Genomic DNA, 16,078 nt, shown 5'->3' on the forward strand with positions numbered 1-16,078 from the left:
CTGGGGGGGCAGGCATATAAATGATCGTTGGAAGGGACATATTTAAGTCACTAGCTGTTTTCTCATCTCATTCTGTATTTAATAAGCGTACCCGCTAAAGTGCAATGATCCAGTCATGCACCGAGAGATGCGTCCGTGCAAGATGATTGCGCCACTTTTTAATGGATGAGAGAAGCCTCTTCGATTGGACAGGATTGAGGTTGGTTGTGATGATGTCCAAACCAGCACAGACATCCAACTTTTAAATGCGTTGGGCGCATGCCGGTTCACAAAATTACCAAAACCGGGTCTAGCCCGCTTCCTCACAGTTACGCCTAGCGAAGCACTGAATTCCCGCTATTTATTAAATAGAGCCCTGAATCTTTGTTCTCTTTTGAACCTTTCCTTGCACTTGTATGATCATTTGTTTATATTGTCCTCTGTATCTGTGTCTGAAGGGTTTCCATGTAGGTTAAAGGACTATGTTTTAAAAATTGGAGTCAGATTACCTCTATAAAATGAGCCATAAGTATCCAGAAGAGTGCAGTGGGGAAGTGGATGAAGAAAGCCCTGTCGCCTCCGTTTCTCAGAGGACTCGGCAGAATAATGGCTCAGTGTCTGGAGAACCTCCTGTACGTCGACCCTGGAGGCCATGTCAGATCCTCAGTCCGGATGGAGAGTTGAATTCCCACCTTCATCACCATCCTCATCAACCTCCTTATCATCACCACCCACCTACAGGTCACGGTGGTTCACAACGCCAACGCCGGCGTCCGCCATCAGTACAAGCGCAAGGCCAAAGTCAGGCTAATTTCCCCGGTTCTGTCCCAGAGGCTGTTCCCTCCCATGAAATTCAAGACACTGAACCACGTCCTGTCCAGCAGCTCCGGCCCGCTGTCACCCGTTACCGCCGTCGTGGTGACCCAAATCCAAGACTTAAAGGTCAAAGACAGAGGCCACTAATCAAGGAGGTACAGGAATCTTTATCTGTTTCAGACCACATAGAAGGTCAAGTGCAGCAAGACATTAAAGATGGTCCTTCTAAGGAACATTCACAGGACAGAGGATCTCCCCACCTGACTCACCCACCTGAAGAAGTTAAGGAGAATGAAGAACAAGGACCAGCTGAGAATGGAGCAAATGAACACTCAACCACAGATCACTCTTGCTGCACCCATGAAGACGTACAGGCAGTCCAAGAAGGAGCAGAGGTTTTTGGAGACAAGGAGGTGAAAAAACAGGAGGAAGATATGGATGGTGATGTTGTAGATGTTGAAGCTCAGGGAAGTGAAATCACTGATCTCTGCTCAGACACAGAAAGTGCTGCCTCACTTAGTAACGATGGACCTCTCCACAGCCCTCCGCCACTCCAGTCCCCTACTCCACCATCGTCCCCCGATGCACCACTTTTTCCGCAGCTGGACCACTTCAGCGAGGAAGCCAGTATGAGCCCTCTGCCCGACAATGACCTGCTGCCTGAAGACGACGACGACGAGTGCTCTGAATCACCTTTGGAATATTATCCCAAAACCTATGCAGACTTTTATACAGAGTCACACCAAAAGTCTTATGTGGAGCTGGTTGATCATTCAGAGACAAAATCCCATCCCAAATCCTTTCCAGAACCACTTAAGACCTCCTATTCTGAAGCACTCAGAGAACCTCACACACAGTCTCGTCAGAAGTCTGAGCCATACGAGGCCCAGCAGGTGTCCCACCGGGAGCCATTTACCAGCCATAGACTGGAGAATGTCCAAAAATCCTCCCCTATCCAGGGCTCCAATCATGCACCAAGGCGGGGCAAAGACAGAGGTACCCATCCTTCCCAAGTGGATAGCTCCGTCGGCTGTAGGCTGCACCACTATGACGGTCAGTCTGATGGAGAGGGGGGCAGTGCTAATCAAAGTCCCATCCAGAAAAGTTTTAGGCATGTACCTAGACAAGCAGATACACGGACAAAACATCCATCATCTGTGCAGAGCGGCGCAGGAGATACCAAGGATGAGGTTGGTCTTCCATCAGAGGAAGGTACAAAGTTTCCAGGAGACGCCATCAGCCTCGTAATAAAAGACATTAGGGAGGCCATTGAGGAGGTTAAGACCAAGACGATACGGTCCCCCTATACACCTGACCAGCCTGTGGAGCCCATTTGGGTAATGAGACAAGAGATGAGCCCTACAGAGGAGGTCGACCCACAACAGATGATGGCAGGCCATGTAAGTATGACCCTTATTTTTCAAATAGTATTATTGTAATGAGCCTTTTGCCTCAATAGGTTTCAGTCTTAGTGAACCTTGTCGTCCTTGTGGTTGTGTTGGGTCTCTGTGGCAACTCCAGCTTCCTCCCGCTGTGAAAAAAACCAAAACAAAAACACACACAGAGCATGTTTATTTGACGACCCCCTAACTGACTACTTGAATGTAAGTTTGACTGGCTGTCTGTCTCTGTCCAGTATCAGTCCTTTGATTGACGAGAGGTCTCTGACCCTCTATCAGGCCAGCTTTCTGGTGACTCTGAACTGAAATAGTTTAGAATGTGGGTGGATGGATGATTCTCCGGTATTTTGGTCAAATTAAAAAGCCTGAAACATAAGGACGAATAACGTAAATCACTCCACATATAGTTCAACTACTGCTTGTTTGGTAGCCCTTTAAGCAGACCCACGTTTTTACAAGAAATTTGGATTGTCATTCAACATGGTCTTTGATTCATTGAAGTGAGTGTTTATTCTGATTTATAAACTCTATTTCTTCCTTATGTTTCCTTCCACATTCTTTCCCTTTGTCCCTCCCCCAGTTGGCGTCCAGGTCTCCATCCCAGAATGCATCTATGTCAGATCAGGAGTCTGGAAGTCCGCTGAATGTCGAGACGCCCAGAGCACTCCATTCCCAACAATATGGCGAGCATCAGCCCCAAAGCCGCCAGTCCAGTCAAAGGGATGCCGCAGTGCAACCGCACCCATATGTGCAGCCTAATCAACCACACCAACAGCAGCATCATCAACAGAATCAACAGCATCCACGACATGGGGTCCAGCCCCCTTCGCAGCAGCCGCCTGTCCAAGAGGTGACCCCTTAAATCATTAAAAGACAAGCCCTTCCATATCAAATATTTCAGTTGTTAATGTAAGTTTTTTTCAAAATCTTTTTATAGATTTGCAGATCTCTTCCTCAATTTCCCACATTTGTGGATGGTGAGTATACACTTATGCTCAGCTCCACACGTTTGTCAGAACAAACACACACGCACGCACGCACACACACACACACACACACACCCGTACGCACAAATATGCTTATACACGCACATGGACACAAACTTTATGCATGCATTATAATAACAATACACAACATTTCTACCGTTTTAGGTTTGTACTGTTTATGTATGTGTACCAAAAAAATACCAATATACTGTATATGTTGGACACTTCCCTATTTTTTTACATAGCTTGTTTGGGTTGGGACGTACCTCTTCAACTTTGTGTTTTGGGTTGCACAAAGCAAGAGCCATAAAGCAATGGTTGTATGAGTTTGTTGTGGAAGCACTTTAGAGCCCTGACCCGAATCCTATGCAACAGATTTGGGATAGAATACAACAGACAATATGAGCTAAGCAATCTTTGTACTTCATTGCCTTCAGATGTCATGCAAAGTGCCCCATTGCTTTTGTCCATTCAGTGTCGAGCATGTACTGTATGCATGCTTATGCCTAATGAGTACACTTCATCTGTGTAGTCCCGGGACCATGCGACCCCGATGACCTTATTGATGGCATCATCTTTGCTGCAACATACCTGGGCTGCACCCACCTGCTGTCAGAAAGGACACCCACAAAGAGCGCCCGCATGCAACAGGCACAAGAAGCCATGAACAGAGTGCGGGTAAGGACACCGAGTTTTGTTAGGATTAGTTTTGTTGCAACAGCAGGACATTGAGGCCGTTCAGGAACACACCCCTGCCTTTATCAAATACAAATACTTTGATCAAAATGATAGTCGAGCCAATAAGTCACTATAAAGACCCTTTTTCCACCCAAATTCTACACCCGCGGCTTCAAGAGAAATGTAGTTAATTTGCTGATTTTCCTGATCTCAAGAGCATCACATTCACTATTCTTAGCTTCCCTTTAACTTTGCGCATGAATTTTTCAATGAGCTCCATGTTGGACTGTTCACATTTTTAAAAATCAAATCACAATTATCACACATTCAAATATTCAGATCTGCTCAAGCAATCACCCAAATTATATATCGCATCATGCCAAAAATGTAACGTATGATTTATGTTTTGCATATTTAGTTGTGGAACTCGCTTTGCTCCTGTGTTACTTTGTGCTGTTTCCACTTGTTTATTCCCTAGTGTAAAGTTGGTGATTTTTGTTTTCTCTCATACTTTTCCCTTGTCACTTATTTGTCATCAATGTTTATTCAAAGTACTTTCAATACAACATCACTTCCATTATCAATACCCGATCATACAGTAAGTCTTCTAGCTCAATGCTAACATACAATGGAAAATGCGATGGATGGGCTAAGAGAAATTAGCATCGCTATTGTGATAATTTTAAACAACTTCAGCATAAATGCCACACCGACACATACAAATAGAACTTTCAACAATACTCACAGCCATATAGTCTCTCTGTTGAAACAATTAGAACTGTTGTAGTTTAACTTTGCTGACGGTCTGCTTCATGAGATTATCTGCCACAACTCAACCCAGGTCACATTACAGTCACTGTCAAGCTAAGGCATGCACATTAGAAGGGGCAGCACAGTTAGTGGTGCAATATATTGCATGTGTAGCTTGTGCCTGGAAAAAGTTCATATTTAAAAAAAATAAAATAATAATAATTTAACTCAAATACCGGTAATATTGTATGATTAGTTGGCTTAACTTCATATCCCTTTCCAAAACTGTCAGTATGACTTGACAGTAAGACATGATTAAAATGATGTGGGGGGGGAAGAAAACAAAGAATGTGGCCCCATCTTGTGCTTCTCATTTAATTTACAAGGAACCACTGCACCCAAGCAAAAACAACCAATTGGAGACAGAAGGTGTGACTGACAAGGTGTCAAACACTTGCCGTGCACTCGTGGCTACTCATAGCGGGCACACCCCCACGGCCTCGCAAAAAATACAACTTCAAACCGATAACATTTAGCGTGACAGTAACACTCCATTCCGAATAAGGTGCTTTTCTAGGGTCAGTGCAAGGCCGAGGGGTTATGCGGTAAAAAGTGAATGAATGAATTCAATTATAAGATATCGGTCTCGGCGGCACGGTCATCGACTGGTTAGCACATCTGCCTTGCAGTTTTGAGGACCGGGGTTCAAATCCCGGCCCCGTCCTGTTCTCCCCTTGGCTGCGTGGGTTTTCTCCGGGCACTGCGGTTTCCTCCCACATCTCCAAAACATGCGTGATAGGTTGATTGGAAACTCTAAATTGCTCTTAGGTGTGAATGTGTGCGCGAATGGTTGTTTGTTTCTATGTGCCCTGCGATTGGCTGGCGACCAGTTCAGGGTGCACCCCGCCGCCTCACGCCCGAAGATTGCTGGGATGGGCTCCAGCGCACCCGCGACCCTTGTGAGGATAAAGCGGTACAGAAAATGGATGGATGCATGGATGGATATTGGTCTCTGAGTTGTGCTCTATATCTCTACAGGCAGCTCAGAAGCAGGCAAAGAACAGGAAAAAGGTCAGTTGTCTCTCATCTGTTTTTGTGGAAAATTGAAGTTTGTGTTGAAATGTCACATAGCTAATTCAGATTTTACAGTTGTCTCTTCATTTGAACTTGGCAATGTAAGTAAATGATTGACATATTTTCTCCTTTATTCTTTTATCGCTTCTTGTCTATGTTGATGTTTCTCTGCAGAGTCCTGACAGTGAGACTCCATGTACTGCTGAGGTGGATCTTTTCATGTCCACGCAAAGAATCAAAGTCCTCAATGCAGATACTCAGGTAGAGAAATAACCATGTTATTGTCGTACTCAGAAACTTTTAATAAGACATTTTACTGAACATTATCATGTACGTTTTTGTGGGCCAGGAGTCTTTAATGGATTTGCCGCTGAGGACCATCTCCTATATAGCCGACATTGGCAACATGGTGGTCTTGATGGCACGGGGGAAGATGGTCCGTTCCCGCAGTGCACAGGAAAACTTGGACCAGACAGCTGAGCAAACCACCATGTCCAATGATGACAGAAGGCTCTACAGGATGATCTGTCACGTCTTTGAGTCCGAAGATGTGAGTCATCGCTTTGCCATTTGGTGCCATCGTCACATGGGCTCTGTTCGCTACACTTTTAAATTTGAATTGTTTCGCTTTTCAAGATGATTTTATGGTAAAAGGAATAGATAACCATTTGTAGAATAGACACGCAGTCAATGACCACTTTTTGATAAACTACACTGTTAAGACATTTCCTAGGGTTTTTTGAGTAACTTACTGCATCACTGTTGCCCGTGACTTACTGCAAACTTGAATTCAACATAAGTTACTGTTTTACATTTTACAATTTACTTCATGATAACAAACTGGGGGGAAAAAAATACACATTACCTAGTTACATGCTTGTGGTTTTTGCAGGCTGGCAACAGACAAACTATTCACCACGACTCATTCTTATGCCGACAACACCGAAATAATGTCTCTTAAATAAGGTTGCTTCTACAAGTCTATTGCGTCATCGTCATTAATGTCCCCTGGTTCACGTTCCTCTATGTTGCTGCTTTCCTGTTTTTTTGTTCTCCTTTTAAGACCCCAATCATTTAAGATCTCAGCCGCAGTTGATGTTACTTCTCTGTAGTTACATTTTCTTTACCTCACAGAGGTGAAAAAAGTACGAACATATTTTCATCGAGGAGTAAACAAGTATGGGTTCATGTATTTAAATGTAGGCTGCTGAAAAATCGACTTACTGGTAAGTACAGTAAAGGCGTTTTACACTTGACCATAGCAGATAGAAGTACAATCACTGGCAAAGAAACTGCGGATTTTTTTCCTCAGGATGAAAATGTCCTCATCTTTTCTTCAGGCCCAGCTGATTGCTCAGTCCATTGGTCAGTCCTTCAGCGTGGCCTATCAGGAGTTCCTCAGGGCCAACGGCATCGACCCCGAGGATCTGAGTCAAAGGGAGTACAGCGACCTACTCAACACTCAGGACATGTACAACGACGACCTCATCCACTTCTCCAAGTCTGAGAACTGTAGAGATGTAAGTCCACCAGCAGGTGGCGGCAGAGTGCAGCGGTCTCTGACGCTCTCCTGGGTTCCTCAAACTTTTTCCGCTCACTGCATTAGGAAAGTCGTTTCCCATAACATCAATATACGAAAAATAATCAATAAGTGATCATGTCTGCTCACAACCTTTTGTCGGACAAGTCAAAATGTTGAAATGGATGCGATAGATACAATGGAATTTTGTTATTACTTGCTGCCAGTCAGCAAAGAAAATGAATACCAATATAAGGAAATAGTCCTTATTGGCAGCAAAATATATTATTCTGGTGTATTATTATTATTAAAATAATCATATTTTTGAATGACGAAAATTACTCCGTTTATGATGGAGTTCTGTTCCTGTGGTCGCAACGTAACTTTAATTTGTAAATCAGAACGCATCCTAGATTATCGCTAACCTACAGTAACACAGTAGTGAAGTCATAATTACATTAAATATTTGTATGAAAAACACTTCTATGCCATGAATGTAAAACAATCCGATTAAAAACAGTAGGCTATGTATGACGGTAACTGAGTGTGCATTTATTGTCTGCCTCGTCCAATTTAAATTGTAACCTGGAAATGTTGAACGTCTGGACCGTCATAAACCAAGGACTCACTGTATTGTTTCAAAAAAAAAAAAAAAAAGTGTTTGTGAAAGGAAATGCGTCCCAAACCTGGTCCATATTCATGCTATCACTTTGCAAGCTGTTGTTGCAAGCTTATTTCCTTGCCCTCAGGTTTACATAGAGAAGCAGAAGGGGGAGATTCTGGGTGTGGTGATAGTGGAATCAGGCTGGGGGTCCATCCTCCCCACCGTCATCATCGCCAGTATGATGCACGCCGGTCCCGCTGGGAAGTCCGGTCGACTCAACATCGGTGACCAGATCATGACCGTCAACGGCACCAGCCTAGTGGGTTTACCGCTCAGCACCTGCCAGAGCATCATCAAGGTACGGTGGCTAATTCCGATTTCTCGGACTCTTCGAATGTCCTTCTTTCTACTGGCTAAACTAACTCCGTTTTCCTTCAGGGACTAAAGTCTCAGTGCAGGATCAAGATGAACATTGTCCGGTGTCCTCCTGTTACCATGGTGCTCATTCGCAGGCCGGATCTCAGATATCAACTTGGCTTTAGTGTCCAGAACGGCATTGTGAGTATCTACGCAGAGAATAAATAACCTTTAGTGGCTGTCTTTTTTTTTTTTTTTTTTTTTTTTTTGTGTGTCCTGTTTGGCTTTTAGGTGAAGCAGAATTGAAGATGTGTATCCCTTTTATGCCAGACCAGTTTTACTGTGTCACAGTGGAGTGTTTAAGCTTCCGCTCTGGTTTCTTACTATTAGAATTGAAGCTTATTGAGAGTCAGAGAACAGAACAAAGTTTCTAGAGGGGAGAGAGAAACGAAGAGAAAAGACAAAGCACTAATTGTAAACAGGATGTAGTAAGTCATGACATTATCTACAACAATGAAACATTAGATATGAGTGTTGCATGAGGCTGCAGTGCTACACCCTGTCGTGACAAGGGTCGTGAACCCGGCTGTACAACTGAAGTGGGGTGGGAATGTAAATTATAAAAGTCTATTGGACGAGCGTATGAGTGAGGGGATACACAAGGGGGGGACCCAGGGCTGGTCCGCCTGCCCTACCTAAAATTGGCAACTCGAGTCAAGTCACGTAGACTTGAGTCCCCCACCTCTGCTTCCAAGTACCCCTTGTTTCATGGGTGCTTGTGCTTGTGTGTTGCGTTTGTGCGCAGATCTGCAGCCTCATGAGGGGAGGAATCGCAGAGAGGGGCGGCGTACGCGTTGGCCACCGCATCATTGAGATCAACGGTCAGAGCGTCGTGGCGACACCTCACGAGAGGATCGTTCAGATCCTCTCAAACGCCATGGGAGAGGTATGATGTGATCTGCATTCGGGTTTGGCCATATAGTCTATATTAACAGGTGCTGAGCATCTCATTTTAACGATTAAGAATATCGTAGGAAAGTTCATTTATTTCAGTAGTTCAATTTAAAAAGTGAAATTCATATATAGATTTATTGACACATACAATAATACTTTTCAGAAGGTCAATTCCCATCTCATTTCTATATTGTTAGGGTTATGCAATGCTCTGAAACCTTGAGATTGTAAATTTTGGGTTTTCGTTAGCGTTAAGCTATAATTACCAAAATACCACACAAGCAAACAATTGTTTTCAGGAAAAGGGGTGTCAAACTCATTTTTGTCTCAGGCCACATTGTGGTTATAATTTCCCTCAGAGGGCCGTTAGAACAGTGAAATGTTCAATCACCAAATCATGTTATCACCATTATACAACAAATTGAGGGATAACTCGTTTTGAAATCAGAAGACAAGGATAATAGTTTGTTCAAGTATTGTTTAAATTACTGTACAAGAAGGGTTTGGTAACAGAAAAATGCAGTATCTCAACATTATTGTTTATTATTATGACAATTTGGCATTTGGGTACAGATTTTAGCAAAAATCACGGAGGTTGACGAGCATAATTTGCTTTGGCGGGCCACATAAAATGATGTGGCGGGCCGCATCTGGTCCTCAGGCCTTGAGTTTGACACCTATGCCCTAGGCTAATGACTTCTCCGAGTGCTAATTCGGAAGTCAGTCGAGCTAGAGTCCAATCAATGTGACAAGATTGGATGTTGGTTGAAAAAAAAAAAAAACACTAGACACTAAACACTCGAGAAAAAAAAATTGCATTGCCTGATGTGAACCATGCCCAGCATAATTAAAAATTATTAACTTGGAAAGGGCAACAAAAGTATCACTGAAATCTCTGATAGTCAATAAATGGAGAACGTTCAGCACTATTACTGCTCTCCCTACGAGTGTGAAGAGCCCTGATCTCAACCCGATTGAGATGTTGTGGCGTGATCTTAAGAGAGCGATTAACGATACACACCCCAATAATATTGCTTAACTGAAGCAGTTTTGCAAAGAGGAATGGTCCAAAATTCCTTCTGACGGTTGTGCAGGTTGCACAACATTGTGAAAATGACACAGTGTATAAAAAGCCAGTTGAACATTTATTCGATATCCTACTAGTGTGCTGAATTGTTTGATTGTACTACAATCTTTGTCCTCACTAGTGAGACAATTCAATGTACTAATGGAGCAACTATGTCTTACTAATTATGTTTTTCGACTACTTTATGACATTTCTGTGCACTAGTATAGTGCACTAGTGCTGCACAACTGTGAAATATTTGACATACTGTATCTGTGTGCTATAGCAGTGATTCTCAAAGTGAGGTACAAGTAAAAGTACCACTAGTGGTAAATGGGCTCCCTCTAGTGTTACACAACAGAATCACTGCTTGAATACAGGTCAGTTGTATTGAATGTTCAACACATTTATGTTCAACACAGTGCCCTGCAATTGGCTGGCGACCAGTTCAGGGTGTACCCCGCGTCTCGCCCGCAGCTCACTGGGGTAGGCTCCAGCATACGGGAAAAGGAATAAATGAATGGCTGTTCAACACATTTGCATTTAACCTTTAAGAACTTAAAAAAAAAAAAAAAAAAAAAAAAAAAAACACAAACATTTATTGATTGAACTCATTTTTAATTTCACTTTTATGTGCAAAAGATTTTAATTGAATAATTATTTATGTGCATTTTTTTTTCATTTTCTTGAGTTTCATTACAGTGCTACTGTCCAAACTGTGCATAATTTTTCAATGGCTTACAATAATATTAAATACACGTTTTAGGAAGGAAACCTCTCCCTTGTTTTTTGATGAACACTTAGGCCTACTATTCCACTGTATTTTGCCATGATGGTGGTACTTAAGAGAGGAAAAAGTATCTTTAGGTGATATCTAGTGTACACATTTTTGGGAGAATCACTGTACTATAGTACTACTAGTGAAGTGCTAGGTGTTTACTGGAACTGTATGGCACTAGTGGTACTAGTAGCAAACAGTTAACTCGTGTAGTTTTGCCTCACTAGTAACATGTACTTGTTGTACTACTGTGCAGAAACATCATACAGTAGTGGAATAAACGTTACTATCAGGGGTTCTACCAGTGCCCTGGCTCAATTGTCTCATTACTGAGGACAAAGAGCATACTAGTACATGGATAATTCAGTGCAGTAGTATAGATATTTAATAAATTCTCAAGCAGATTTTCATACATATACTGTATACTACTAGTTAGTAAGATAAAAGATAAAGGAAAAAAAAAGGTCACGTCAGCACATGTGACGTCGTCCCGCCACAGTTGAAGTTATTATACTGTCCTAAGTTCAAGTTGAACGTGTCGAGAGAAAATAAAATGTTTCCCGTCTCGGTTCTAGATCCACATGAAGACGATGCCTGCTGCCATGTACCGCCTGCTTACTGCACAGGAGCAACCCGTCTACATCTGATAACACCTTCAGCACACCCTTTTTCTGTCTGTTCATCCAGCTTTCACTCTTCCACTGCAACCTGTTTGACATCACGCTAATTGCCTTAATGTGTACAGTGCACAGCAACGTAGACATCAACAGCGTAACAAGTGTTTTTATTTTTGTTTACTTTCATTTGAGCCACGTGCTCCTGTGATGTGGTATACAGTATGTTAGACCAAAGATAAATTGATGGTCTTATTGTGCATATTTAGGTGGCAAACAGAGTAAATGTTATTTTTGGTCAAATAGCTGTAATATCTGAATGTACACTACATACTGTTGGACCTAATTATTGCCAGGGCAACCCAAATGTTAAACAAGCGAAGCAAAGCATGTTCATGTCTGCTAATAAACTGAAGGCAATCACCAACGCCATCTGGCTTGTTGTAGTCTCTATTTTTAGATTTTAAGACATTTTAATTCAGTCAATTTGACTCTGTAAGTTTTATGAAAGTAGATTTATGCTACTAACAAATAAATTGTCCAACATTACAAACTCCTCTAGTAACACAAATGAAACACCTTCACATAGATTTCATGTAAAAAAAAAATATATATATTTATTTGTAATCCCCCAGTCAACAACACTAACTAAAAAAAAAAAAGACATACATTTAAATCATGATTGTCTTCACCTCATACCATTGATTGATTTGACTTTAGAGAATATACTTTATAAAAACTATATAATCGTCTGTGGTTGCAAGAAGCTTGAAAAGACAATATAAATCTTGTCCCCAGAAATCCAACCCAAATGTTTCTTTTGACTCCAATGGTCAAACCCGTTTCAGCATACAGTAATTGATCCACTGGCACCAGAAAGAAAATGTTTTCATCATGCTTTGCAACTTGAACTTTGTTAACCTACAAGCTATATGTATTTAAGTCTCACCCATGTTTTTATTGTCTTTGGTGAAGGGACACATGCTTACATGAAAAACCAAAAGGGAGGTTATCTCACCCTACTCAGATTGTTGATCATTTTTGAAATTTCTGATGTTCAGTCTGCAGTCACTTCATAATTTATTACTTTTCAAACATCATTTTAAGACAAGGCACTTGAACATGTGCTATTTTCCCAGTAGACCGTGTTCTCCAATATTATGTTGAGTAGAGGTACACAAGAAATCACATGACTGACCTTATTTTCTAACCATGTGGATGAGCACTGCTTTTCATGGTAGCATTGAAACAGACTAAAGACAATAGCTCTGTTTTTACAGTACTAAGCAATTCAAACACCTAATATCTGTAACTTTGATTTCATACAATATACTGTAGACATTTAAACAAACAAACCCCCCCCAAAAAAAAAAAAAAAGAGAGAAAAGGCATTTGCAAGCACACGAGATGAGGAAACACTATTTCTTGTCAATTATTTTACAAAACCGGACACTTGACTGTTAACTTTTACATGAGTAACAATAAACTAATATCCACAAATAGAGAAGCAATGAATAATAAAGGACTGGTGAAAAGATGACGTGATGATGTCTGAACCTGCCATTTCCCAGGAAGTGCACACCACAAGATCACAGAGATTGAGGTGAAGCTGTGTCGGTCAGCCAGTGCGTTTCATCACAGAGACGATAAAAGCAGTGTGGAATCATGACGTTATTTGCACTACAACTCGGTGTCCTTGTATTTCTGGGGGTTGTAGTACCCTCTCTTGTTGTGGTCGGCCAGCTGCCTGCGGTACTCCGTCTCATCTTCTTCTTGAGCTCTGCTCTCATTGTACTGCTGCCTGGACGGAGTCTGTGGCTCCGGATTGGAGCTGGAACTGATCAACGCACAAACACACGCAGTGAGTGAGGAAGCTTCATCAGACAAACAGAGGCTGCTTATTTCTGACAACGGGCCGACGCTCTCACCCTATTGGCTGAGGACGGTTGAGATTGGGTTTGGGCAGTTTGACTGGGATTGCATAGATGTCCGGGTGCTTCTGGGCGATTTCCAACTGCGGGGAGAGAGGAACAAGGTCCAGATACGTCAGAACGACTTTAAGAAAAACAAAAAAAAAACAAAAAAAAAAACAACAACAACTAAAAAATACAACCCTAAGATGTGTTCCATCTGCCTGGAGTCATGGAGTTTACAAGAGTCTTGTCACAGATTTTTACTGCGATATCAAGATTTAACAAGCCTTCTATTGGGTGATTACTGATCAATATTTCTCAAACCCAAATGACGCAGTGAGTAGCTTCTCGTTTAGCTTTAAGAGTACCAGCACAACTGTATTTTCCCTACAATCTGCACTACCACGGAATGGTACTGCTATGTAGGCTGAAGCTACACAAACTGCTGTTTGATTGGTTTGTTGACAAGCAACTGCAGTGTTTCCATGGGAATTAATTGAAAGGAAGACAAATACCTCATAAAAAATACAGTAGATTATATTAAAGAGGACTCAAAGCTGTTCGCATCTTCTCTTCTTTGTTGAAGTTACATTTAGTTTGCACACCGTTGTTCTGTTATGATGTCACATTTACTCGAACTACACAATATATGCATGCTTAAAAGGAAACGACGCAACACCTTTTGAGGGTTAATTTGATTTAACTGTAACTCATGTTGACTAAAGGTGAACACAAAAAGTGGTTAGACACACATGGAAAATAATGTGACAATCTTTGAATGAACGGCAGACTGTGGAATTAAGGATAATCTCTTTATTTTGGAAAAACAAATTTAAGACTATTTGAACATATTGTCATCCCTCCTACAAGTGCCCAATACCAATTCAATACCGCTATCCATTTTCTGTCGTCCAATTTAATTCCGCTATCCATTTTCTGTCGTCCAGACTCCCGTTCCAAGTGTGTTTCAAGCGACACATTCAATATGATTGTGTACAATCAATGAAAACATGAAACAACCTGAATTTGCAGACAGCCATAATACACATACATAACTCCATACGCATCAACACTGGGCAGTGACAACATGGAAGTAAATGACAATAAACCATACAAATATTAAACGTTACATACTCGAGCATTCTCCGCCTCCTGCAGTTCGAGGACCCTCTGAGCCCGGGCCAGGTGGTCCATCTTCTCAAAAGCTTTAATCTTTGGAGAAACAAAATATTGACATGAGCCCTTTTTCTACAGTGTGTCACATCTATGTAATGATACCCATGTAAATCTCACAGGGAGATGAAACATTGATTTTAAAAGAGGATTGGTGGAATGAAAAAAACAAAAACAAAAAAAACAACAACATGAAAGTCACAAATGCTTCATGTGGAATTTGTGGGTGAGCACAGACATTCAATTACCTGATCCCCCATTTGCTGTGGCACATAAGAAGCCATGAAAGTGGTCGGAGAAAACAGTGGAATAAAGAGGCATCAACATAAGCAAGCAAGCAGCAAACACAATTAGACAAAGCAAAGGCCTTCACAAATTGGACTAGTCAGTAACATCTGCAGAATATTCATGCAGGTCTAAAAATAGATATGACTGAAACTACGTGAGTAATAACAACCTTGCCCAGGAAGGATTTGTTGGCAGGGTCCTCCTCCTTCTTCTCTGAGGTCTGCTCGTCCGCCATCTGGCTATGGCGGGCGATGGTGGGCTTCAGGGCCACCGGAGGGGGCAGCGGCTTGTTCCCGCCCACTGCATCGCTGCTGATGGTGCTGCTGGAGTGTGAGTCATAGCTGCGTGATGAGTCGGTCCGAGTCTGAGCACGCACCTGCCGCAGAACACAACCAGTCAGGTTGTCTCAAACCTTCGAGTTCTGCTGAGAAACGTGATGCGCTGATTTGTGTTTGGGATGGACATTTCCTTAAATGATCATTGTGAACATTAATTGATGAAAAAAAAACACAATTTATACTCAATGATCAAATTAGGTCAGCATGGTAGACTAGAGGTTATCAAGTCTCCTCATTGTTACACCAGGCGTCCTCCTACATTCCAAAAACAACCCTGTTAGGTTCACTGATGATTCAATTGTTCAGAGGTGCGAATGGTTATTTGTCATGCGCCCTGTGATTGGCTCGGACAAGTCCGGGGTGCGACCCGCCTCTAACCCAGGACCCGAATGAGAAAAAGTGGTTTAGAAAACTGATGGAAGGACGAGTGATTTATAATTGTTTTTTTTTTTTATATTTATACAAACACACCACTCACAAAAAGTTAGTGATACGATAATCCCTTGCTATATCTTGGTTCACTTATTACGGACTCAGTGCGTCGCTTTTTTATTTATGATCAGTATAGTGCAGTTACTCACCTCCACATCTTGGTTCAGTTAGTATCGTTGGCTATTTGACTATGATGTGGCAGCAAATATGCTCTTTTACTTTACTGAATATTCTCGACGTGTGTGTGTGAATATCTTGAAAACTGTTGTTACGTTTGTCTCAAAAATAAATGCGCGTGCCCGCTGATCCACAAACACACCAACAATATTTATAAATGAAAATTCATGATAAATGCACAC

At 41.9% G+C, this 16,078-nt stretch overlaps 2 protein-coding genes across 10 annotated transcripts in view; one reads left to right on the forward strand and one right to left on the reverse strand.

Moving 5' to 3' along the window:
- LOC133413345 (amyloid-beta A4 precursor protein-binding family A member 1-like) overlaps positions 1 to 12,002 on the forward strand; it is a 27,149-nt gene extending 15,147 nt beyond the window's left edge. Inside the window, exons 3-14 of the mRNA XM_061697600.1 lie at positions 438 to 2,195; positions 2,776 to 3,045; positions 3,133 to 3,172; positions 3,714 to 3,859; positions 5,648 to 5,680; positions 5,858 to 5,944; positions 6,033 to 6,233; positions 7,024 to 7,203; positions 7,952 to 8,164; positions 8,245 to 8,364; positions 8,969 to 9,109; positions 11,537 to 12,002. Coding sequence (XP_061553584.1) covers positions 498 to 2,195; positions 2,776 to 3,045; positions 3,133 to 3,172; positions 3,714 to 3,859; positions 5,648 to 5,680; positions 5,858 to 5,944; positions 6,033 to 6,233; positions 7,024 to 7,203; positions 7,952 to 8,164; positions 8,245 to 8,364; positions 8,969 to 9,109; positions 11,537 to 11,608 — 3,201 coding nt within the window. The 5' untranslated portion in view covers positions 438 to 497 and the 3' untranslated portion in view covers positions 11,609 to 12,002. The remainder of the gene's footprint in view (positions 1 to 437; positions 2,196 to 2,775; positions 3,046 to 3,132; positions 3,173 to 3,713; positions 3,860 to 5,647; positions 5,681 to 5,857; positions 5,945 to 6,032; positions 6,234 to 7,023; positions 7,204 to 7,951; positions 8,165 to 8,244; positions 8,365 to 8,968; positions 9,110 to 11,536) is intronic.
- Positions 11,652 to 16,078, reverse strand: part of tjp2a (tight junction protein 2a (zona occludens 2)) — a 58,430-nt gene continuing 54,003 nt past the window's right edge. For 3 of the 9 annotated variants that reach the window (XM_061697598.1, XM_061697590.1, XM_061697595.1), the window contains 5 exons: positions 15,119 to 15,325; positions 14,910 to 14,924; positions 14,623 to 14,700; positions 13,504 to 13,589; positions 11,653 to 13,412 (listed from right to left, as the gene is read on the reverse strand). In XM_061697598.1, the coding sequence (XP_061553582.1) occupies positions 13,256 to 13,412; positions 13,504 to 13,589; positions 14,623 to 14,700; positions 14,910 to 14,924; positions 15,119 to 15,325 (543 nt within the window). In that variant the 3' untranslated portion in view covers positions 11,653 to 13,255. Of the gene's footprint in view, positions 13,413 to 13,503; positions 13,590 to 14,622; positions 14,701 to 14,909; positions 14,925 to 15,118; positions 15,326 to 16,078 lie in introns of all 9 variants that reach the window. The other 6 variants (XM_061697592.1, XM_061697594.1, XM_061697593.1 and 3 more) reach the window with 4 other exon arrangements.

Source organism: Phycodurus eques, chromosome 15 (genome assembly GCF_024500275.1).
Source record: "Phycodurus eques isolate BA_2022a chromosome 15, UOR_Pequ_1.1, whole genome shotgun sequence".
NCBI classification, from domain to species: domain Eukaryota; kingdom Metazoa; phylum Chordata; class Actinopteri; order Syngnathiformes; family Syngnathidae; genus Phycodurus; species Phycodurus eques.